The sequence below is a fragment of the Schistocerca gregaria genome, chromosome 9 (genome assembly GCF_023897955.1).
Source record: "Schistocerca gregaria isolate iqSchGreg1 chromosome 9, iqSchGreg1.2, whole genome shotgun sequence".
In the NCBI taxonomy this organism is placed as follows: domain Eukaryota; kingdom Metazoa; phylum Arthropoda; class Insecta; order Orthoptera; family Acrididae; genus Schistocerca; species Schistocerca gregaria.
Window position 1 is genome coordinate 256,879,263 of NC_064928.1, and position 26,394 is coordinate 256,905,656.

The window sequence follows — 26,394 nt, forward strand, 5'->3', positions numbered from 1 at the left end:
CGAGATCGGATCACGGGAGCTTGGGGATATAAATCTGCCATGTCTTTTTAAAGAATCATCCCAGCCTTTGCCTGAAACTTTTTGGGAAATAACAAAAATCCTAAATTAGGATGGCTGGATATGGATCTGAACCATTGTCATGCCTAATGAGAGTCCCGTGTACTAACCTCTGCACCAAGTCGCTAGGCTATTGTTATTGTGAATATTCACATTTTCATGCACTTAGTAAATGAAAACAAAAAAAAAATGTTTCTTTTATTAAAAAGTTGTGATACAACACTTCCAGTTGATAATGAACTGACTTATTATAGGTTATATATGCTACACACTTAGCTCACAATGTTTTTGTGATTACAGGTAACATATGCCACACACAGTGTTTTGTACTTAACAATGCTCTCCAAATTATCAAGACTGTTTTTTTCTAGTTTGAGAAGGGTGTCATACTGGTGTAGAAAATTGTCAGGGCACTGACCTGTGTATGAAAATCAAAGAGGGGCAAATCATAGGGCCCTCTCATTAAGCCTAGAAAACCAGTGGCAGCTACACACTTACTGTCTCTACAAGCCATACTTCAATCACCTACAAGTGAATGGTTGCCTTTCCTTTTTATATTTATTAATCTCAAGTTTCATTTCACATCCAATGAAGATGGCCGAAAAACTCTGAACTAATTATAGCCATCTGCAACATGGAAACCCTCGGTCTCTCCTCTCGCAATTTTGGCTGAATCTGGTATACTGCGCTACAGAACATAGTGCTCTATCATGTCTAAACTGCCCAAGCAATGAAAGCTAACAGAGAAGTAAATTGCATCATGTGGATAACATCAGAAAACATAAGATTTGTACCTCCCCCCACCTCCAAAACACACACACTCTCTCTCTCTCCAAATACCGCAGGACCACGTTCTCATCAGAGAATGTACTAAAACTGAAAGTGATCGTCTGCTCTTAATTCACCAACTGACCAAAAGTGTAGACATGACAGACACTAACGCACAGCCTGTCCGTTGTTAAATGCCCGGAATCTAAACATTAACAATATTAATAAAATGTGGTATCCAACAATTACCAAAGTGAGTGAGCAGATTAAAACTTCGGAGCAGATTAAAACCCCAGGACACATACAAATCTGAACCTGCGAACGGGCAGGTATCATCATCCAGTGCAAACTGATGGTGTCCTGAACAGACCTGTATATAGGGCATATAGGACTGTGGGTAAGAACCATCTACAGGAAGAACCCCAACATCCTAAAAAAAGTTTTGTGGCTATACACACAGATGATGTGCAAGGGTTTCCAATTCAAACTAAAGGTGAGTATCACTTTAAGATGCTGAAGAGATAAGGTTGGAGTTTATTGCCTCTCCTACCGTCTGCAGGGAATCTTTTCTCTAAAATAGGCTGTAAACTCTCTAAACATAAAGTCAACGTTATTTTCCTGCCAACAACAAAGATAGCCACACTCATTGGCTGTGTAAAAATGATGTGATTCCATAGAAAGCAGGCATGTATAAGATTCCCTACCTGTGTGGTTTGTCGTGTATCAGACCTACTTTACGTACAGTTAGAGCAAATAGGACGGGACATCGACACTATACTAGCCTGCTAAATCTGCCATGGCCAAGCACTACACACTGATCAGCCAAGCTAAAGTCAACAAGAATGTCCAGATTTTTACATCTGTTTTACCCTTCTGGGATTCAGTTTTGAGGGAAGCTTAAAATTTTCATTTTTTATATAAATGAGTTGGTCAGATATGTCATGTCTGAAGACCTATTTTTCATAGGTGACACAAGAAACTTATTATATCCTCCAGAACTGATGGTTATTCACTTAATATCTGAATGAAATCTCTGTAGTCCCAATAGAAAGATGGTAGGGGGGAAGGGGATTCAGAGTGCCCCCTTTTACCCTCCACCTTGTGGGCACATCGCAATGTACATATATGACCATAATGGATTTGCCACACTATATACTAAATAAATAAACAAATAAACAGCACCCTGCTTTCCACTATTCTTTTCCCTTTAAGTATTCATGTGGTTTAAAATGGCTAGTACGGAAGAATAAAAAAGACTTATTTGGCAAGTTGAAATTTTGAATTGGTAGAGTAACTGGAAATACATAAGGGATGTCATCTTTGAAGAAGAAACAGACTTTAGAGGACAAAAGACTAGGGAAATGTTTCTGAAGGTAAAGTACCTCTGCAAAAGTCAGCAGGCCAAGCAGAAATTTGTCAAAGATTCACGTGATAAGATCCTGACGAATGATAGAGATATAGCTGAGAGATGGAAAGAGTACTTTCGACAGCTGCTAAATTGTGATGAATCCGAACTGCAGTTTGATTTCCAGTACCAAATTACAGCTGATGCAGTTCATCCCCCACCTACCCTGGATGAGATAAAAACCAGAATTAGACACCTTAAACAGAATAAGAGTCCAGGTGAAGATGGAATACAGGGCTGAAATGATCGTGGCAGGAGGAGAGAAACGTGCAGAAAAAATACACTGACTGATACAGGCAATATGGACCAAAGAAGAACTACCAGGAGAATGGAAAACAGCTCTGATTTGTCCAATACATAAGAATGGTGACAAACTGAAATGTGACAACTATCGAGGAATTGCCCTGCTTAACATCTGCTATAAGATCCTGTCCAATTGCCTCATACACAGAATTCAGCCAGCGGCAGAATCGGTGACTGGGGAGTACCAGAGAGGTTTCCGGCCAGGACGGTCACATCTTCAGTCTCCGGCAGCTCACTGAGAAACTGGGTGAATATGGTAAAGACTTGCATATTTTATTCGTTGATTTTAAGAAGGACTATTATTGCATACATCGCAAGAGCCTGCTCAACTGTTTAAGGGAGTTTAGCATAGCAGAGAAACTAATCAATCTGATAAAGATCTGTCTGAACGAAACATGTGCAAAGGTGAAGATGGGAAATTGCGTAACTGAGGAGTTTAAAATTGTGACAGGATTCAGGCAAGGAGATGGATTGTCCCCTATCCTGTTCAACTTTGCCCTCGAAAAGATCGTACGCGAGTCCTTCCAAGAGAACGAAGGGATTGAAATCGAAGGAAAGAGACTGGCATACTTAGCCTATGCAGACGACGTCTCTTTACTCTCTAGGTCGGAAGAGGAGTTGGAGCAAATGACCAAAGCACTAAAGGAGGCTGCCAGCAAATTTGGGCTAAACATAAACAAAGCCAAGACAGAGTATCTCGTTATGACGCATGGTCATTGTCAGACTGCTGATCATCTACAATCACTGCAGGTTGGGGACCAGTCCTACAAGAGAGTGGAAGAATTCAAATACCTAAGGGGCACTTTTCACTGAGAACTCTTCATGTGAAGCAGAGATCAACACTAGAATACAAGCAGGCAACCGATCTTACCACAGCCTAGCACAATTGCTTTGGTCCAGATATCTCTCCAGACAGTTCAAGATTTGACTGTACAAAACCCTGATCCAGCTTGTTGTTCTATATGGCTGTGAGATATGGAGTATCCGGAAACAGGGCTTCCATAAGCTCCTTGTTTTTGAGAGAGAAGTGCTTAAGAAGATCTTTGGTCCAGTTCTGAATGCAGATACAGGGGAACGGAGGATCACATACAACCAAGAGCTTGAGGAACTATACCAGCAGCCCAACATAGCAGGAACTGTCAAAGCCAAACAAATGCAGTGGGCCGGCCATGTGGTCCGGATGGGGGATCACAGATGGCCTCAGAAGCTCCTGGATTTCACACCTACAGGAAAGAGACCGCTGGGGAGACCCAAGAAGCGTTGGACGGATGGACTCCATGAAGATTTAAACCAAGTGCCAACAGTGGCAGATAGCAGCAATGGACAGAATACAGTGGAGGAAGAAACTTGTAGATGCATGAGATCCACTGGGCCTGATCACATAGTAGTGTAGTAGTAGAGTAACTGGAAATATACAGCCTGTTAATGTTTGTTACCTTGGTCCAGCACAAACACTAAAATTGTCATCCATAATCACCAATGTCAACATCATTTTTTATGATAAACTCTTTGTGTTTAATGTAATACATAATTATAAGTACAGCAAATTACTCTACTGTGGAATTTGGGTTTGGTGGATACTGTCAGTCATGTCATACTTAACTGTACAATTTTTATCACATAACAGTTAATTCTAGCTGGTTTAATAAACTGCTTTACATACATGCTTCTCCCATTTCACTCCATCCAAATCAAAATCAAATACCCGCACAAATCTTACCGTTGGAATTTTCTTTGCTGAAAGAATAGCATATCCATTGAGTTCCTTGAAAATGTTGTAAAAAGCAATCTTTCTCGATTTATCAGGAGGCGGAGATGGATACACAGGTGTCACTCGTATGAGATGCATGTATGCTGGTCGATCTGGTTGCGGCTGACAGCTACACAGTAGCTCTGGATACTAAAAATGAATACACAATGTTGTTAAATTCAGTGCATTATAAAAATACGACACAATCCAAATACATCATAATGTGCAATATGTCAAGTTAAACATTAACAGACAGAAGCAACCACTGCTGGCCACTTTTTTTTTTTAATTATCAAACACTTCATACAACCCTTTTTATGTACCTTTACAGAGACCAGTAGCATCTGTTTGTATACACCAACAATGTCAATATCTGTTTAAAACAAACATTGGAATTATGAGGAAGTTGCATCTGTCCTGGTTCCAATATCACGATAACATGAAGGTGGAAAGGCAAACGTGAAGGAATTCTTTGATTTTAAACATTCAGTGATTTTCAGTTTCTGTCTGGTGTCTACTAGCAACTTGTGCTAGATCATTGAACCAAAAAATGCAATGCGGTCTGTAAAGAGGTTATTAATACTCCTCTAATCGCATGGTTGCGAATTTCACAAGTTCACCCTAAATTTACTTTTGTTATTAACTACAAATACTTTTAAGAGAGTGCATGTACTAGCATGTAAGTGTAAAGGCCAAATCATGCTAGACATTAACGGACTGTCACGTAACATCAATTCGCTTAGCCCAGTATCAAATGGTGGAAGTTAGGTTATGGGATACCATCAGTGATACAAAAAGTCAGAGTATAGTATTTGAACTGAGGAACTAACAATGATAAAAGTTTATGAAAGGGGAAAAAATATCAAAGTTGTCATGAAACATCAGCAACTTGCCACAAAAATAAAACAAAGTTTATAATACGAGTGACCACAACAAAAATTGGTTAAATTCCTAAGTTAATGGATTACAACATTGTTTACCCCCCACCAATGTCACTGTCAAAAGTTTCTTCCCAAGAAACGTTGGACCGTCATGTGACATACTGTCCTGCTGACGGCCTGAATGGGTGCCGCAATTTGAAATGCACTGTGGAATTTTTTAACGTGAAGTAAATGTCAGTGTGAATTAGCCTTAATAATAACAGTCCCTGAAGAAACTTTGGGAAGATATTCGGTTATAACATATTTATTGCACACTTCTGTACAATAAATACATTGGAAACAAATGGAATGAACTGAGTTAGTCTATAAACTAATGGGAACAAAGCTAAAAACTGTTCTCATGACAACAGGAAAATCCTACCATGTGAAATGTACAGCACTAGGCTAATGTTTTTACTTCCATGGTGCTGGATAATGAGGACAAAGCTGTAAACTGTTTGGTTTTGAAGCATGTGAGCTCTCTCCAATTATTGTTTACTTAATTTTCAATCAGTTTCAAAGTCTTTTAAGGTTTCATCGCCGGGCACTTAGGTGGTCACAGGAAGACGGGACGTGTAAGTTATTTGTAAGTACCGTATTTACTCGAATCTAAGCCACACCTTTTTCCTGTTTTTGTAATCCAAAAAACTGCCTGCGGCTTAGAATCGAGTGCAAAGTAAGCGGAAGTTCTGAAAAATGTTGGTAGGTGCCGCCACAACTAACTTCTGCCTAGAGGGCCTGTATAGGGATACAGACTCTCTACTTCCGCCGTCGAATATATGTAGCGCTACACAGGCATGCTTTGCAGCACAAAGATAAATCCTGGCGCCAAAACCTCTGCGTCAGTAAATAAATAAATAAATAAGGTGGAAGACGAGCTTTTTTCTCTGCCCCGAGTTTCGACCACTACATTTTATACATTATCCAAAGAAGTAAATACAAATTCCGTATTGTTTATCTTCAAATGTAGCAGCATTTCAATGTACTATGAAAATCCGACTGGCAAGACTGTTTGGGATGTTTGTCAATAGGGCCAACTCTACATTCTGAATTTTTTCCTACCTGTGACAAAAGATGGTTGCTAATAGGAACTTTTATGAATTGTGAATCACATGCAGTTTTCTCTGCGCCATAAGAATAATACAAATGTAAACATTTTGCCACGTATTCTTTCGGGTTTGCTGCTATCTCATTTAAATCCTGTCTGTCTAATAAACTACGAAACTAGAGTGAGGCAACAGCGCACTCGGAAGAATATAATATTATGTCATGTTTATATTCGTATTATTCTTATGGCTAATAACGATACAGTCAGAAATGAAGCATGGCAATTGACAAGATTTTTAAATCTAAGATGACTAATTTCTGTGCAGAATGTAAAGTACTAAAGAGGCGCCTGCAAAGATTTTCAAACGGAGAAAAATTTTCGCAAAACTCTTGTTCAGAACATCTTCTATCATACGCAGTCTATTATTTGGTTCTTGTTGATCATTATCTAAGAAAGCAGCAGCGTAACTAACAACAAATAGCAGTCGCTTGCCACTGTCTCGCTAATGAGCCGATTCCTCTCTCTCTCTCTCTCTCTCTCTCACTCTCTCTCTCTCTCTCTCTCTCTCTCTCTTTTTTTTTTTTTTTTTTTTTTTTTTTTTTTTTTTTTTTTTTTTAATTTGTAAGCAGCGGCAGCGTGCACCAAAGCCAACCATGCCGCAAGCGGTGATAGGCCGTAAACATTCATTATCAGAATGCAACAAACAATGCATGACACAGTACAGTAATGCATTTTCAGCTTAGGATGACATAAGCACCTATAACAAAAATAACGGCACTTATCTGACCAAAGAAAAATAATAATAATTCAAACCAGACGAAGCATGTGAAAAAGGAAGGATATCCGTATAAATACGGATGGAGCGCCTGACGCATAGCAATGGCTACCTGGTTAAGCTTAAGTGCTAAGCTTATGACTCGAACCAAACTACTGTAGCTGTATCGTCATTCATTCGACCTAAATTGTCTCTCATATTACAATGGACCAACTTTGTTTCGAATTGGAAGTGCGGCCTAAAACTTTTATCTTCCCTTGAATTTCGAGTCTCAAATTTCAGGTGTGGCTTAGATTTGGGAATTCTTTTTTCCTTGGTTTCGAGTCTCATTTTTTTCTGTTTGTTTTTGAAGTTTAATTCACAAGTTACAAGTAACTGCAAGGATAGGGTGTGTGAATACTGTATACGGATGCACGAGCTGGTTGCAGATTGTGAACAGCTAAAGATGTTTATGGTTTCAGTCAACCATCTGCAGGCTGCTGCCTCGGGGCGTGGTGGCAGTAGGGAAAGTGGAATGTGGCACGGGACACCTCACGTGACACTTGATTCAGCCTTGGCCACTGCTGTTGAGGCATCTTCCGGCATAATGGACAAGAACGATCCATGCCCACTGCAGGGTGAGTGGCGGGTCATCGTACGGTCACACTGCTTGTGGTGGAGAGTCATGTGGAGGCTGGCCATCTGGCCTTTCCATTCACTGTGTGGACAAGTGGACAAGTGGCTGCTCCTCCGCCACTATCAGAGTATGCACACCAGAGGAGAGGTTTACCAGTTATCAGGTGTCCCACTACTAGATACTAATGCTCGCTGTTTGTATAACTGCCATCTCCATTTGTCTGCAGTCCTCTCAGCTTTAGATTGGGAGTGGGTCGATATGTCGACGGCAGCTCATCAAAGAGCTCATTATAGCAATACAACGGCTAAACAAAATAACAAATTTGAGCGGCTTGCAGGCATGGAAAGATTGGGTTCATCTCATGAACCAGCATGCACTGTCGTCAACTTGTCAAGCAAGAATTTGGACGAAGGAACTATTTCGGCCCTTAATAAAGGACTGAATTTTGTTCCTACACCATGCACTGTTCCTATCGTGGATTTCATTAGTGGAGTGGAACAGGCTGTTCAATATCTTTCACAGGACGACGCCGACGAGGTAAGACTTACCACCAGTCGCATTTTAGCCTCAGCCAAGCCTCCCAAATCTAATATTTGTAGAGAAGAAAGAGAGGGTCTCCGTGCATTACAGAGGGATGAAGATCTTGTTGTTCTGCCAGCAGATAAGGGTGAGACCACAGTGGTTCTTGATGCTAAAGATTATCATAGCAAAATAGTAACTTTATTGGAGGATAGCACTTATAAATGTTTGAAACGGGACCCAACTCTGTCATATAGCAGAAAAACAACAGAGCTCTTGAAAATTCTGGTCTTCCAGAAGATGTCATAAAAAATCTAAAAGTTCGAGCCCCTAGGCCTCCAAGGCTTTACAGATTACCTAAGATCCATAAAGATAATGTCCCTTTAAGACCCATCATTAGTGCCATTGGATCTTCTACATACAGGCTAGCGAAATTCTTCGCTAATTTAATGACTCCCATAGTTGGCCATTGTGAACACCACATCAAAAACTCTCAAATGTTTATTGAGAAAATCAAACAGATTAGAGTTGGTCCAAATGATATTTTAGTTAGCCTAGATGTGGTCTCACTTTTTACCAAGGTTCCCATTGAGGACACATTGCAATTTGTGACAGAACACTTTCCTCCGGAAACTGTACAGTTGTTTCGACATGTCATGACGACCACCTACTTTCTGTATGGCAGGAAATTTTATGAAATGAGGGATGGAATAGCCATGGGTTCTCCATTATCCCCTGTATTGGCTAACTATTTCATGGAACAATTTGAGGAACGTGCATTAAATTCGGCTCCACTCCGTCCATCTATTTTTTATCGTTATGTGGATGATACATTTTTGGTTTGGCTGCATGGCGCAGGAGCCCTCAAGAATTTTCTGGAACATATGAATAGTGTGCACCGGAATATTCAGTTCACTGCCGAGATAGAGAGAGAGGGAAAACTGCCGTTTCTAGATGTACTGGTGCAAAGAAAAGCACATGGGCGGCTTGGCCACTCTGTGCACCGCAAACCAACGCACACAGATCTATATCTCGATGCAAAGAGTTTCCATCATCCAGCTCAGAAGAAAGCCGTTCTAACTACATTGATATATAGAGCAAGAACTGTGTCTGACAAAGACCATTTACATTCTGAAATTAATCACCTTAAATACGTGTTTCGTAGGAACGGCTATGGTTCACGAGATATAAAGTCAGCGTTCTGCAAGAGAAAGAAACGTGAAAATAATGATTATTCGCATGATGAACAACCTAGCATGTTTCTTCCTTTCTTCGGTTCTATTTCCAGTAAAATAGGCAGAATCCTGCGTAGACGAGGTTTAAGACCGATCTTTCGACCTCCAAGGAAAATCAAGGGGATGTTGCGTCCTGTGAAGGACTGCCTCGGTCTCAGGATTCATGGTATTTACAAAATTCCTTGTGAATGTGGAAGTAGTTACATTGGTCAGTCAGTCCGGACCATTTGTGATCTCTGTACAGAACATCAACGTCACATTAACAATAGGGAGCTGGAAAAATCGGCAATTGCGGAGCATAGCCTCACTAGGAAACATAAAATTTTGTTCGGTGAAACAAAAGTTCTGTCTCAGGTCTCCACATACTGGAACTCGGTAATTAAAGAGGCGATAGAAATTAGAATGTGCGATAACAATTTTAATCATGACAATGGTTACAATCTTAGTGGTGCATGGAAGCGAGCGCTCGATATGGAGAAGCGTCAGAGAGACTCGCCGCGGGTCTTCGATACTCCGGTTGCGATGGCGCCACCAGTGCAGGCGTCGACAACATCTGCAACACCGTGACATATTCGCCATCCAATCAGCAGCCGTCCAATCACAAGCCATCCCGGGATTACATAAGGTCCACCACAGCTGCTGTTTAGCCAGTCAGTTTCCTGACGATGACGATGGTGGTGAATATCGTCAAAAGCTCAAGGTTTTACCAAGATTTGACGCGGCAAGAAGTCCGAGAATATTTTATTCAAAAGTGCCGTCGCGAAAGACTTCGTTCTCAGGTGTCCCACTGTTAGGCATTTTATGGATGCCCTAAGAGAAAGAGAGTCCAGGTTCGGAAAGAAATCAAATGTGCACTCTATGTATCTACCAGCGGGACCGAGGAGTGGAGGTGGGGGTGGGGGGCATGGTGGGGGGGGGAGGTGGAGGGGTGGGGGGGTGGGGGGGGAAGGAGGGGTACACAGGGCGAGGCGGGCTCATACAAGTTGCGGGGAGGGTCTGCCTGCAGCTCTCGAGGTGCAGGGTGCTGTAGGCTGCAAGCTATTGCCCAAGTGGGTACCAGTGATGCCTGATGCTTGTGTTCTGAGGACACACTAAGTTCCTAAGGGTGGCTGTTGAAAGTGATGAAGACCTCCTGGTCTCGCTCACAGGTTCCAAGCAGAGCTTGTATTTGCAGTATCGAGACCAGAGTCAATCGTGTTTCTTGGTTTGGGTGCGAGTGGAGGGTCTCAAAAAAAGAGGCTCCAATTCTGTCATTATCACAGCTGCAATTTTATGGACCCACATTATGGGGCGCAGGGTTATAGGATTCCTTCCTTCTCCTTGATAGGTCAGGAATGCACTACATGAAGGAAGCACCTACTCGGGTAGCAGAATACGTACAGAAAGGCTGGCGATAGTTTGCGGTCCACTGATGAACCCTTACCAGTCGATAAGCAGAGAGTGAAATCAGGTCATATGCAAAGTACGCTCTTCGACTGTCAAAATTTTGAAAGTAAATTGATGAAGTACACGTAAAATATTTTCTGAACTTACTGCCCTCCAGAAAGTTGTCACACTCGAATTATTCTTGGAACTGAGAGCTGGCTGAAACCTGAACTATAAGGCTTTGAAATATTTAACAATGCATGGAATGTGTGTCAAAAAGATAGATTCGATGCCACAGCAGGGTACGTGTTCATTGTTGCTGTTGTAACGGAGTCCGGAATGGTGGCGGAGTTGAAGTGACGGAAAGCTTGGCGGGACCCGCGGAGCGGCCCGCGAACAGCAACACAACAGGAGAGGACAGACACGACCAACGAAGGACAGAACGAACAACAACGAGATCGAAACAACGGATCTCACAAGAAAACCTAACAACCACATCCACTCGTACACAGAACAAGAAAGTAAATAAGCTGTCTAAGGCAAGGCGATGTATCTAGAGACGTACACAAGGTTAGAATGGCTGGCTGGGCGAGAGGCAGGCGCTTAAGTACTCTATTAGGGGCGCCGCTATTGGCTGCTGGAACCATGTGTTCCACTGTGGTGCCCTCACACTAAATGCAGGCCAGGAGGCATGCGCCGCCACAGCTTACAGTGTGATGGTGCAGAGACCTCTAGGGGTCTTCGATCTTGTTTCTATTGAGGTTCAATAAATAATGCACAAACGGTGTCAGGCTAAACTTATTAGAAATTTGTGCATCCATAAGATCCATGGGCATAGTATACTACATCTTTTAGTAATAAATTTCATTTACTTTACGTCTACGATCACAAAATTTTTGTTATCAGATTACAGGTTTCGGTCTATAATGACTATCTTCGGATCTGCAGCAAAATATGGGAAAACATAATTACATTAGCAGATTGTGTACAGCTTAAAACAATAAATAAAACACAATGAAAAGTACTACTGACATTATATGCAATTTGTGCGCTTAAAGTATGAAGAGACATACCTATTTTATAAAAACAATGTCCTAATGTACTGCAGCCATAGTGGTGTCATCAAATATTAAATGTAAAACCAGCACCAGCATTGTCAAATATATATTAAAAACAAAGATTCCAAGACTTACCAAGCGGGAAAGCGCCGGCAGACAGGCACATGAACAAAACACACAAACACACGCACAGAATTACTAGCTTTCGCAACCGATGGTTGCTTCTTCAGGAAGGAGAGGGAAAGACGAAAGGATGTGGGTTTTAAGGGAGAGGGTAAGGAGTCATTCCAATCCCGGGAGCGGAAAGACTTCCCTTAGAGGAAAAAAAGGACAGGTGTACACTCGCGCGCACACACACACACACACACACACACACACATCCATCCGCACATACACAGACACAAGCAGACATATTTAAAGGCAAAGAGTGAGGGCAGAGATGTCAGTCGAGGCAGAAGTACAGAGGCAAAGAAGTTGTTGAAAGACAGGTGAGGTATGAGCGGCGGCAACTTGAAATTAGCGGAGGTTGAGACCTGGCAGATATCGAGAAGAGAGGATATACTCAAGGGCAAGTTCCCATCTCCGGAGTTCGGATAGGTTGGTGTTGGTGGGAAGTATCCAGATAACCCGGACGGTGTAACACTGTGCCAAGATGTGCTGTCCATGCACCAAGGCATGTTTAGCCACAGGGTGATCCTCATTACCAACAAACACTGTCTGCCTGTGTTGATTCATGCGAATGGACAGTTTGTTGCTGGCCATTCCCACATAGAAAGCGTAACAGTGCAGGCAGGTCAGTTGGTAAATCACGTGGGTGCTTTCACATGTGGCTCTCCCTTTGATCGTGTACACCTTCCGGGTTACAGGACTGGAGTAGGTGGTGGTGGGAGGGTGCATAGGACAGGTTTTACACCGGGGGCGGTTGCAAGGGTAGGAGCCAGAGGGTAGGGAAGGTGGTTTGGGGATATCATAGGGATGAACCAAGAGGTTGCGAAGGTTAGGTGGACGGCGGAAAGACACTCTTGGTGGAGTGGGGAGGATTTCATGAAGGATGGATCTCATTTCGGGGCAAGATTTTATGAAGTCGTATCCCTGCTGGAGAGCCACATTCAAGGTCTGATCCAGTCCCGGGAAGTATCCTGTCACAAATGGGGCACTTTTGGGGTTCTTCTGTGAGAGGTTCTGGGTTTGAGGGGATGAGGAAGTGGCTCTAGTTATGGAGCTTGAAACTTATAAGGCAAAAACAAAAGAACCAACAAAACTGCTTAACTCGCAGAGCGACTTCGTGCCCAATGACTACTTTGCTTTGTTTGACAATGTTTTACTTTAATCACTGAACACCTCTGTTATATATAGTTTGTTGATAATTCACCTAAAATCGAGTGCCTTAGATATTTACTTTTTTTTATGTTGTATGCATAACTCTAGTATTTTTTCTTGTTCCTTCTCTGTTCATTTAATATATTGCATTAACTAGATAATGTTGTTCACACATTGGAACAAACACTGGTAGCAGTTACTTCTGTAAAATATCTGGTAGTATGTATGCGGAGCGATCTGAAGTGGAATGATCATATAAAATTAATTGTTGGTAAGGCAGGTACCAGCTTGAGAGTCATTGGGAGAGAAAATGTAGTCCACTGACAAAGGGGGTGGCTTACAAAACACTCATTCGACCTATACTTGAGTATTGCCCATGAGTGTGGGATCCGTACCAAATCGGGTTGACGGAGGAGATAGAGAAGATCCAAAAAAGAGCGGCGTGTTTCGTCACAGGGTTATTTGGTAACCGTGATAGCGTTACGGAGATGTTTAGCAAACCCAAGTGGCAGACTCTGCAAGAGAGGCACTCTGCATGGCGGTGTAGCTTGCGTTTCTGGATGAGGTATCGAATATATTGCTTCCCCCTACTTATACTTCCCGAGGAGATCATGAATGTAAAATTAGAGGGATTCGGGCATGCACGGAGGCTTTCAGACAGTCGTTCTTCCTGCAAACCATATGCGACTGGAACAGGAAAGGGAGGTAATGACAGTGGCATGCAAAGTGCCCTCCGCCACACACCATTGGGTGGCTTGCGAGTATAAATGTAGATGTAGATGTACGTATGGAATTGCACTAATTTTTTTTTTCTTGCAATGGGGTGCCGCGGGTATGTGGGGCCCTCTGGTGGTCACGTTCCTTTAACCACTTCCCACCTATGCGTAATTCTGCCATTAACGCTAACAAAGGGCGCTGATTCTGTGCGGCAGTATGTTTTCTTTCATTGTGGCTTTTTTTAATTATTGGTTTTATAGTTTTTATATTATTCTGTGCACTATGAGAGCTTTTTATCACCTATGTCATCATCTAGAATATTAGTACTTGAGCATGTGTCAATTATTGTCTTTTAACCCTTCCTCTTTTTAACAAACTAACTTTTGTCGTGTTCTATTTCATCGCTGTTTATAACTGTAATGCTTCTTATATCTTATAAGCCCATTACAGACTTTCCTCATTGTAGCCCCCCTTTATTTTACACTGTTCAATTAATCATTGAAGATTTGTATATGCCTACAGTAGCCACATCTGGTGAACTTGCAACACACACATCTTGTGGTAACCAAGGCTTCCTCTAAGGCAAGCCTGCCAACCCAAAGTTTGGTACAGATTTATTGATGACATCTTCATGATCTGGACTCACAGTGAAGAACAACTTCAGAATTTCCTCTCCAACCTCAACTCCTTTGGTTCCATCAGATTCACCTGGTCCTACTCCAAATCCCATGCCACATCAAACCCACCAACAAGCAACAGTACCTCCATTATGACAGCTGCCACCCATTCTATATCAAACGGTCCCTTTCCTACAGCCTAGGCCTTCGTGGCAAACGAATATGCTCCAGTCCTGAATCCCTGGACCATTACACCAACAACCTGAAAACAGCTTTTGCATCCCGCAACTACCCTCCCGACCTGGTACAGAAGCAAATAACCAGAGCCACTTGCTCATCCCCTCAAACCCAGAACCTCTCACAGAAGAACCGCAAAAGTGCTCCACTTGTGACAGGATACTTCCCGGGACTGGATTAGACTCTGAATGTGGCTCTCCAGCAGGGATACGACTTCCTAAAATCCTGCCCCGAAATGAGATCCATCCTTCATGAAATCCTCCCCACTCCACCAAGAGTGTCTTTTCGCCGTCCACCTAACCTTCGTAACCTCTTGGTTCATCCCTATGAAATCCCCAAACCACCTTCCCTACCCTCTGGCTCCTACACTTGTAACTGCCCCCGGTGTAAAACCTGTCCTATGCACCCTCCCACCACCACCTACTCCAGTCCTATAACCCGGAAGGTGTACGCGATCAAAGGCAGAGCCACATGTGAAAGCACCCACATGATTTACCAACTGACCTGCCTACACTATGACGCTTTCTATGTGGGAATGACCAGCAACAAACTGTCCATTCACATGAATGGACACAGGCAGACAGTGTTTGTTGGTAATGAGGACCACCCTGTGGCTAAACATGCCTTGGTGCATGGCCAGCACATCTTGGCACAGTGTTACACCGTCCGGGTTATCTGGATACTTCCCACCAACACCAATCTATCCGAACTCCGGAGATGGGAACTCGCCCTTCAATATATCCTCTCTTCTCGTTATCCACCAGGCCTCAATCTTCGCTAATTTCAAGTTGTCACCACTCATACCTCACCTGTCATTCAACATCATCTTTGCCTCCACAAGCCATGTGTCTGTGTATGTGTATGTACGGATGGATATGTGTGTGTGTGTGCGAGTGTACACCTGTCCTTTTTTCCCACTAAGGTAAGTCTTTCCGCTCCCGGGATTGGAATGACTCCTTACCCTCTCCCTTAAAACCCACATCCTTTCGTCTTTCCCTCTCCTTCCTGAAGAAGCAACCATCGGTTGCGAAAGCTAGTAATTCTGTGTGTGTGTTTGTGTGTTTTGTTCATTGTGCCTGTCTGCCGGCGCTTTCCCGCTTGGTAAGTCTTGGAATCTTTGTTTTTAATATATTTTTCCCATGTGGAAGTTAGTTTCTATTTTATTTACATCATCATCATTATATATATATGACAATGCTGGTGCTGATTTTACATGTAATATTTGATGACACCACTATGGTTGCATTACATTAGGACATTGTTATTATAAAACAGGTATGTCTCTTCATACTTTAAGTGCACAAATTGCATATATGTGTCAGCAGTACTTTTCATCATGGTCCATTTATTGTTTTAAGCTCTAGACAATCTGCTAATGTAATTATGTTTTCCCATATTTTGCTGCAGATCTGAAGATGGTCATAATAGACCGAACCAGTAATCTCTTAACAAAAAGTTTGTGACCGTAGACATGAAATAAATGAAATTTATTATATATATGGGTCACTGTTTTATTCCCGACAATTTCGCAGCTTGTGACAACTTTCACTTTCATACTTTAGCAAAAGATGTCGATGACAACGTGAGAAAACTCTGGTCATACATAAAATCGCTAAGTAGGTCGAAGACTTCTACCAGCCACTTGTCAGTCAGTCTGGGATTGCAATAGATGACAGCAAAAGAAACGCTGAACTTTTAAATTTCACGTTTAAGAAATCATTCATGCAGGAGGATCGCAGAAACACACCACTGCTCAACTGTCATACAGAGACCCACATGGAAGACATACAATTAGGCATCCATGGCATAAAGAAGCAACTGAAAGAGCTGAAGACAGATAACTCACCAGGTCCAGATGGAATCCCAATTCAGTTTTACAGAGAGAACATTGTGGTATTGGCCCCTTAATTAGCTTGCATTTATCACGAATCTCTCACCCAGCACAAAGTCCCAAGGGACTGGAGAAAATCACAGGTGAACATTATATAAAGGGAAAAGAACGGACTGACATAATTACATACCAATATCCTTGAGGTCTGTTTGCAGCAGAATTTTGTACACATTCTGAATTTGAATATGATAAATTTCCTTTATACAGATAAGTTTCAGTCCACAAAGCAGCACAGATTTAGGAAGCATCATTTGTGTGAAACTCGGCTTCTCCTTTCTCACACGATATCCTATAAAGTATGGAGGGAGGAAAACAGCCAGATTCCATATTCCTAACTTTCTTGAAAGCATTTCACCCGGTGCCTCAGGGCAGACTGTTGATGAAGGCTCCCGGAAATGCCAGTAGTTTGAAGACCTTTTAAGTAATAGAACCCAGTATATTCTTCTCGATGGTGAGTGTTCATCAGACATATGGGTATCGTCAGGAGTGCCCCAGGGAAGAGTGATAAGATCATTGCTGCTTTCTGTATACATAAATGATCTGATGGACATTGTGAGCAGTAGTTTACGGCTATTTCCTGATGTCGCTGTGGTGTATGGGAAGGTGTCGTCATTGAATGTCTGTAGAAGAATACAAGAAGGGTCAGACTAGATTTCTAGTCGGGACAATGAATGGCATATTGCTCTACATGGAGAAAAGTGTAAGCTAATGCGAATGAGTAGGAAAAACAATCCTGTAACATTTGAATAGGGCATTTGTAGGGTGCTGCTGAACACAATCACACTGATTAAATATTGAGGCATAACATCTGGTAATGATTTCAGTTTATTGGGAGAATTTTAGAAAAGTGTATTTCATCCACACAGGAAACAGCATATAGGATGCTGGTGGCTCTGAAAATGGCTCTGAGCACTATGAGACTTAACTTCTGTGGTCATCAGTCGTCTAGAACTTAGAACTAATTAAACCTAACTAACCTAAGGACATCACACACATCCATGGCCGAGGCAGGATTCGAACCTGCGACCGTAGCAATCGCTCGGTTCCAGACTGTAGCGCCTAGAACCTCACGGCCACTCCGGCCGGCTGGATGCTGGTGCAACCGATTCTTGAGTACTCCTTTAGTGCTTGAGATTCTCACTAGCTCGGATTAAAGGAAGACATTGAAGCAATTCAGAGGCATACTGCAAGATTTGTTGCCAGTAGGTGTAATCAGCACAGGAATAACAGAGAGATGGTTCATGAACTCATATGGCAATACCTGGAGGTAGTACAATGCTCTTTTTATGAGGCACTATTGCAGGAATTTACAGAACCCACACCTGACGCCAGTTGCTGACTGATTCGACTGCACTTAATGTACATTTTGCATATGGACCACGACGAAAACATGAGAGAAATTAGGGGTCATATGGAGGCTTTTTGACAGTCGTTCTTTCCTCACTCTATTTACGAGTGGAACAGTACATGAAACGACTAGTAGTGGTATGTGGTACCCTCTGCCATGCACCATATGGTGGCTTGTAGATTATGTATGTAGACATAGAATGTAGGTTAGTATGCTTGATAAAATAAATCTGTTAATTTATTTATTTAATGTTTTTCACAATCCAAGCAAGCACATGATCCATAACCATCCAGTTGAGGTACGAGCAATTACATAATACATGTAAAATGTTACTTTTTTCCCTGTAAAACTAGTGAACCTAAATCCTTAACATACACAAACAGAAAGATTATTGATATTGTACACAATAAACAACTTACAATAGCAAACAGTTCTAAATTACTAAGAGGAACTCCTGTACTGAATAAAAGAACATGTCACAAGCAAGGCTTACAGATTTGAAAATCTGAGGTTAACACTTAATTTATTTCACTCAGTCCACACTTGAGATAATAACTATGAATGGATTCTGTTCAATCAAAAGAGCATAGGCACATGAAAACCAACATCAATCTTCTAAATTATCTCTATGGATTAGAAATGAACACTTAATGTTTTTGTGAAAAAAAAATCTCAGTTAACTTGCTGTGTTAAAGTTAATAAAAAAAACTTTTTATTGAGAGACTCCACTGCTGAAGCTTTGCAGCCACTTGAAGTTTTTACACAAAATATGTAAAAGAGAATAAAAATTAAATGGGTACCTTCCGGGTATAGAGCTGCTTGCGCTTCTTTGTGCCTGCTTCAGGCTTCCCCTTTGGCACTGCTTCCCTCTTTATGAATGGGAAAAATGTTAGATATGACATAACATCTTTTTCATATGATACAGCACACAGATGATCATCTAGCTCACCACATTGGTAGAGTTGTTTAACTGCCTCAAATGCTGCATACCGTTTTGCCATCTTCCGATTGCTCTGTGGTCTACCCTGAAATAAGTTCTCTATAAATACCGGTTTGTGGTAGATTTTCTTATGGTGCATCACTTACCCCAACAAATAAAAAATATTTAAAAATTTAGAAACTGAGTAACATTGGAGGGAATTACAAATGTTGCTAACAGGAGCTACTCTGGATTTACAACAACCTAGTCACAAAAATGTTATCAAATGTTGTGGGTACATATTATGTGGCCACGAATATAAAGACAAACTGCTCTTTTTGAATAAAAGTTTTCGGGGGAACACAATACTTCATTAGTACATCTCCCGTGAATCAGAATTGCTATATCTCATTATGATGCAGGGCATGTCAGTTGGCTTACAAATGTAACTCAGAGATAAACCAAATCTATGTACAGAGGTTGGTGCAAGTAAGAGGACTGTTACCCACATCCACAAGATTCTTACCTGCATCGACAAAAACTTTCATCTGCAACAACAGATACTGCTGTTGTCTTCAGTTTGAACACTGGTTTGATGAGCTCTCCATGCTACTCGATCTCGTGCAAGCCTCTTCATCTCCGAATAACTACTGCAACTTACACCCTTCAGAATCTGCTTATTGTATTCATCTCTTTGTCTCCCTCTACTCCTTTTATCCCCCCACTATTCCCTCTAATACTAAATCGATTATCCCTTAATATCTCAGAATTTGTCCTGTTAACTGATCCCTTCTTCTAGTCAGGTTGCGACACAAATTTCTATTCAGTACAAATACTTTTCTGTTTCTGACAACCACTGCTGAAGTAATCAATGTTTCTGAAATGAACTGCTTTCAACTGTATATGAACTTTTACAGAAACACGATCGGTTTTGCGATTTCAAATCACATCTTCAGGTGTTCGTACATCGGTAAATATTTAAGCCCTGATACGAGGGGGAGGGATGACTTCTCAAAACAAAATACTGTTACTGGCAACAAGCAGGGAATCATAGTTCAAACTGATCGGTTAAAAAACTGTCACGTTAAAAGTGTGGCGATGCATTTGGAGCACGACTCGCGGCCTGTCCTCTTAGGTTTCATACCAGTCAGACATTGCTGCAGAGTGAAAATTTCACTCTTAATTTAATTACTATTCATTTTGTCAGGACTGCCTAATAATTATAATGTTCACATTCCATGTATCAGCTTATGGCATCTTGAGAAATGGTTAATTCGCTAACAATTTTATCATGCTGTAAATGATAATTGTTTACTACAACAGTGTTACATTGCTTGTGCGATGTGCAATATTTTAAATACTTCTCTTTTTTGTACGTGAAAACTATTGAGAACCTTTTTTGTAGGAAATTTAATGTAGTTTAATTTTTTACTGTGACAGATTTTCACTAGAGGCCAGGGTCTTCGAGTTAAAGAAAAACACACAGAAGAGGTATTCAAATTCAGCCCTAGCCCTACCCCCACCAGTTGTCGGGATTTTTTAATAAGTTGTTCATGGCATTCCCTACTACCACAGTACAATAACACATTTACTATTTCCCATATTTTATTTTATTTTTTCCATCATTTTCTTGGCTATTATTACATCATCAGTTTGGTTGTGCACTTACATATTGTAAAACTGATGTCGGTATAAATTTTACCTCAGAATTTTCTGACTTATAACAGCATAAAGTTAACGTTTAAATTGTTTTGTTTGTCTGGCCAGGAATGACTCGGGCAGAAAACAGAAATAGAAAGTAAGTGTAATTAGAAGGAAAAGCACGAAAAAGGGCAGATATCAACCATCAATGAACCTAACCCCTCCCGGACACTATGCACTCCGAGCAACATGGTGGCAAGCCATCACGAAAGGGTGATAATAGTGACTTAAAACAATAACAATTATTATTATTAATTGCATGTGAATACTGACATTATCTTTTAACTTTTAACCTTAAGTTATTATTATTGCGGGTATATGCAGGCATCCCTATAGATACCTTCATTGGTCTGGGCTTTTATCCACAAAGTTAATTGTTACTGTGGGTATAGCAACAGATTTGCAGGGAATCAGTAATCAGAATCTTCAACAAATTGCCACACACTGTTCAGTCTCTGGCTGTAATTTTTTTAAGGTAGTAATTAGTACAACTGGCCATAAGCAAAGATATTTAATCATTTAAAAGACTTCTTTAGTATCATAGATAGCGGCATTAGCTCTTACAAATATTCCATTATACTATATCAAGATCTGAAGAATTTGGGATGCGGTGTTGCAGAGCAATGCTGAAAATTAGGTGGATTGATAAGGTAAAAAACAAGGGTGGATTGATAAACAAGGAAGTTCTCCAGAGAATTTGTGAGGAAAACGAAACATAGAATACTGACTGAAAGTAGGATAGGATGGCAGGACATGTGTTAAGACATCTTGGAATGATTTTCGTGGTACTAGGAGGAGCTGTAATGAGCAAAACTATAGGGAATTACAGAGGCTGCAATATGCCCAAAAGCAGATGAGGACATTGTGTGTAATATCTACTCTGACATGAAGAGTTTGGGGCCACATCAAAGCTGTCAGAAAGCTTAAGACCTTCCCGTTCTTACAATAAATGATAACGTTCCACTCTGCTTGCCCGCTATATTATTAGGTACTGTATTAAAGGTGACCCCGGCTGCTAACAAGTTAAGAGTTTTCCTATGCTACACTACTGTTTGGTTTTCAGTCTGAAGACTGGTTTGATGCAGCTCTCCATGCTACTCTATCCTGTGCAAGCCTATTCATATTTTTAAACAACTACTGCAACTTAAACGTTCTGAATATACTTATTGTATTGATGTCTTGCGCCTCCCTCTACTATTTTCACCCTCAACACTTCCCTCCAATACTAAATTCTTGCTCCATTGATGTGTCTGAATGTATCCTGTCAACCGATTCCTTCTTCTAGTGAGGCTGTGCCACAAATTTTTCTCCCCAATTCTACTACTACCTTCTCCTCATTAGTTATGTGATCTATCCATCTAATGTTCAGCACTCTTCTGCAGCAGCACATTTCAAAGACTTATGTTCTCTTCTTGTCTATTGTCCACATTTCATATACATACATGGCAACACTCCAAACAAATATTTTCACAGTAGACATCCCAATACTTAAATCTATATTTGATGTTAAAAAATTTATCATCTTTAGAAAAACTTTTCTTGACATTGCCAACACCTACTACTTTAAGTGTCTTATTCTCTAATCTGACTCCTCAGCATCAGCTGATTTAATTTGACTACATTCCACTGTCTTTATTATGCTTTTGTCGATATTCATCTTACATCCTCCTTTCAAGACATTGTCCATTCCGTTCATCTGCTCTTCCATGTTCTTTGCTGCCTTACAGAATTACAATGTCATTGGCAGGCCTCAAAGCTTCTTTCTTTCTTTCTCCCTGAACTTTAATTCCTACTCCAAATTTTTCTTTGGTTTCCTTTACTGTTGAATAACATTGGAGCCAGGCTACAACCTTGACTCGCTCCCTTCTCAATCTCTGCTTCCCTTTCATGCCCCTCAACTCTTTTATTGTATAATACATTATTATGTACAACACAAATTAGGACAGATTGGAACTCGGCACATCAGGTGGCACGAGTGGCACACAGGCTCATTTAAAAGTAGACTAAGTTATCGGGCAAAAAAGTCCCCCGGCTTCAGAAAAACACACACATGCACACAGCACACATACACAGCCTCTGATGTCTCCATGCACTGAGGTACATCTTATTTTTGATGGGTTGGTGTGGGCTATGGACCAACAGAATATTAACAGACAGAGGTCATTGTGAAAGGATGGGTTGCAGCTGGAGGTGGGTAATTTAGGGGGATTCCACGAGCCAGGTAACTACACATGGATACTATGCAGGACTGGGTTCTGGCTAGGGACAGGAAACTTTTCTTTATTGGTGCAGTTGAAAGGAGCAAGGATCCACAGTGGAGCATAAAAAACAAAATATATACATGAAATTATGCAAGAATTTCTTAAAACTCATAAAAGGCAAAACCAGATGAAATACAGTAACAAAAGTCCACACCAGATGAAGTAAAAAAAGGAAAGAAAGAGAAGATGAAAATGAAATGAGACCATGTGAAAACAGGATGAAATAGAAGTCAGCACAGAAATAAAAGTAAATTAAAAGATGATAATTGTGAGTGGTGCTGGTTAGCAGGAAAGAAAAGAGAGGGAGCAGCAGGTGTGAACAGATTGGGTTATGTCAAAATGATGTGTGTGTGAATGTGGTGTAGTCAGGACTACCAAAACCACACTTGAGTGAAGGAAGGTGGTTGGATGAATGTCCACGAATAATTTAATAAGAGGGGAGAATGTGGGACACACATTGCTGCAGCCAGGGTCTGCGTGGGCACGTTGCTGTGCATTGTGTGTGGACGAGACTGTTGCTACAGGGTGGTTGAGAAGTTAGTCAGGAGGCAAAAAGAGAATGAAAGGAAGTAGAACACCATAAAGTCACATTAACAGGCAAGGGATTAAAAGAAAACAGCATAATCAAATGTCCTTAGACAGGTTTGTCAAGTGGATAAAACGAAGGACGCGAGCAGCTGCTCCTGGGTCATCTGCTAAAATGTCATCCAGAGTACATGGTAGGCCAAGATCAATGCGCAGTGTATTAAAATTCAGACAGGACGTTAAAATGTGACATACCATCAGCAATTGTCCACACGGGCAGAACGGCACCAGCGCAGCTGTCAGAAGATAGCGCTGGCTGAACCATCAGTGTCAAATCTGTAACCAGGCCAAAACAACCTCCTCCCGCCGAGAAGGGCGTGAAGAGGTCGTCCAAGCCGTGGGGAGAGGTTTCGAGGCCCAAAATTTGTTTTCTGTAAGTGGAGAGCAATCGGCATGCCACAGCAATAAAATGTGCTGACAAATGACCATGCTAAAATCAGATGAAGGCACACAACAAGAAGCTGTCCGAGGCTGGAGAACCGCATCCTTGGCCGCGGCATCAGCAGCTTCGTTCCCAGGGATACCGACATGGCCAGGAACCCACATAAAGCTAACTGGAGAACCATCGTCCGCCAGCTGCTGAAGAGAGCGTCGGATCCAGTGCACGAAAGGGTGAACCGGATACGGATCACCGAGGCTCTGGATGGCACTCAGGGAATCAGAGCAGATGACATAAGCAGAATGTCGGTGGCGGCGGATGTAAAGAACAGCCTGGTAGAGGACAAATAGCTCAGCTGTGAAGACCGAACAATGGCCATGGAGCCGGTTTTTAAAACTGTGTACCCCGACAATAAAAGAACACCCGACACCATAATTGGTCTTAGAGCCATCTGTATAAATGAAGATCGTATTAATGAACTTTGAACGAAGTTCAAAAAACCACAAGCGGTATACCGAAGCTGGGGTAACCTCCTAAGCGAGCTGCGGTCAAGGTGAACGCGAACCTGAGCCTGGAGCCAAGGTGGCATTTGGCTCTCTCCCACTCTAAAGGTTGCAGGGAGCGGAAAATCAAGTTGCTGAAGGAGGCAACGAAAGCGAACTCCAGAAGGTAGCAGGGCAGATACATACAACCTGTATTGACGGTAGAGAGAGTAGTCAAAAAAGGAAGGACAAGACGGGTGGTCGGTCATTGATAATAGCCGACAGGCATACCGACAAAGCAGTATATAGTACCGGTTGGTGAATGGCAATTCACCGGCTTCAGCATGAAGACTCTCAACGGGACTAGTATAGAACGCTCCGATCACAAGACGTAAACCCCGATGTGGTATAGAGTTGAGGTGGTGTAAGATGGACGGCCGTGCAAAGGAGTATTCAAAGCTCCCATAATCCAGTTTTGAGCGGACGATCGACTGATATAGGGGAAGTAGGATGGTTCGATTTGCTCCCCAAGATGTACCGCTGAGAACACGGAGGACATTTAGGGAACAGGTACAAAGGGCAGCCAAATATGACGCATGTGAAGACCAGCTAAGTTTCCTGTCAAACATTAAGACCTAAAAATTTTGTTGTCTCCACGAATGGGAGAGCAACGGGACCAAGATGTAAGGACGGTGGGAGAAACTCTTTGTAGCACCAGAAGTTAATACAGACCGTCTTCTCGGAAGAAAAACTGAAGCCATTGGCGACACTCCAGGAGTAAAGACGGTCAAGATAATGCTAAAGACAGTGCTCCAGGAAACATGTACACTGCGCATTACACTAGATGGTAAAATCGGCCACGAAAAGGGAGCCAAGGGAGCCTGATACATCAGCTGCGAGGCAATCCATTATTGGATTGATCGCTATAGCGAAGAGAGCGACCCTCGAAACTGAACCCTGTGGCACCCAGTTCTCCTGGCTAAAGGCATTGGACAGGACAGAACCCACATGTATCCTAAACTTTTGATACATTAAAAATGCACAAATAAAAAGAGGGAGGCCATTGCAAAGACCCCATGTATGTATCGTGCGGAGAATGCCCACCCTCCAACAGGTGTCGTAAGCCTTCTCCAAATCAAAGAACACAGCCACTGTCTGGTGCTTCCGCATGAAGTTATTCATAATGAAGATCGACAAGGTAACCAGATGGTCAACAGCAGAGCGGCGCCTACGAAATCCACACTGTACATTGGTAAGTAGGGGTTGAGATTCGAGCAGCCAAACCAAACGAGAGTTAACCATTCGCTCCTTACAGACACAGCTGGTAAGCGATATGGGTTGATAACTGGAAGGCAAGTGCTTGTCATTCCCCGGCTTAGGAATTGGTACAACAATAGACTCGCGCCAGCAAGCGGGAACATGTCCCTCAATTCAGATGCGATTGTAAGTAGGAAGAAGGAAACCTTTACCCGCAGGAGAAAGGTTCTTCAGCATTTGAATATGAATAGAATCAGGCCCTGGAGCGGAGGACCGTGACCGGGCAAGTGCACTTTCGAGTTCCCGCATGGTGAATGGGGCATTATAACTTTCACGATTTGAGGAGCGGAGGTTAGGTGGCCTTGCCTCTGCTGCTCGTTTTCGGGGGAGGAAGGCAGGGTGGTAATGAGCGGAGCTCGAAACCACTGCAAAAAATTGGCCGAAGGCATTGGAGACATCCTCAGGGGCCACAAGGACGTCATTCGCAACCGTCAAGCCAGAAACTGGTGAGTGGACCTTAGTGCCAGGTAGCCGGCGCAGGCTACCCCAGACAACAGAAGGAGTAAAACTGTTGAAGGTGCTTGTGAAAGCAGCTCAGCTGGCTTTCTTGTTTTCTTTAGTAACACGACGACACTGCGCATGTAATTGTTTATAATTAATATAATTCGCCATTGTGGGGTGGCGTTTAAAGGTGCGTAAAGCATGTCGACGAGCACGTATAGCGTCTCTACATGCTGCGGTCCATCAGGGACCGGTGTGGGTGTGTGTGTGTGTGTGTGTGTGTGTGTGTGTGTGTGTGTGTGTGTGTGTGTCGCTCCAAATCTAAAGGAGGGCTTTGCCCAGTAGCTTAGTTTACTTGTA

At 42.1% G+C, this 26,394-nt stretch overlaps 1 protein-coding gene across 3 annotated transcripts in view; it reads right to left on the reverse strand.

The window, feature by feature from the left end:
• The window catches only part of LOC126291651 (endoribonuclease Dicer-like), a 286,500-nt gene that overhangs the window by 97,816 nt on the left and 162,290 nt on the right, over window positions 1-26,394 (reverse strand). For all 3 annotated transcript variants that reach the window (XM_049985218.1, XM_049985216.1, XM_049985217.1), the window contains 2 exons: window positions 18,750-18,974; window positions 4,254-4,433 (listed from right to left, as the gene is read on the reverse strand). In XM_049985218.1, coding sequence (XP_049841175.1) covers window positions 4,254-4,433; window positions 18,750-18,974 — 405 coding nt within the window. The remainder of the gene's footprint in view (window positions 1-4,253; window positions 4,434-18,749; window positions 18,975-26,394) is intronic.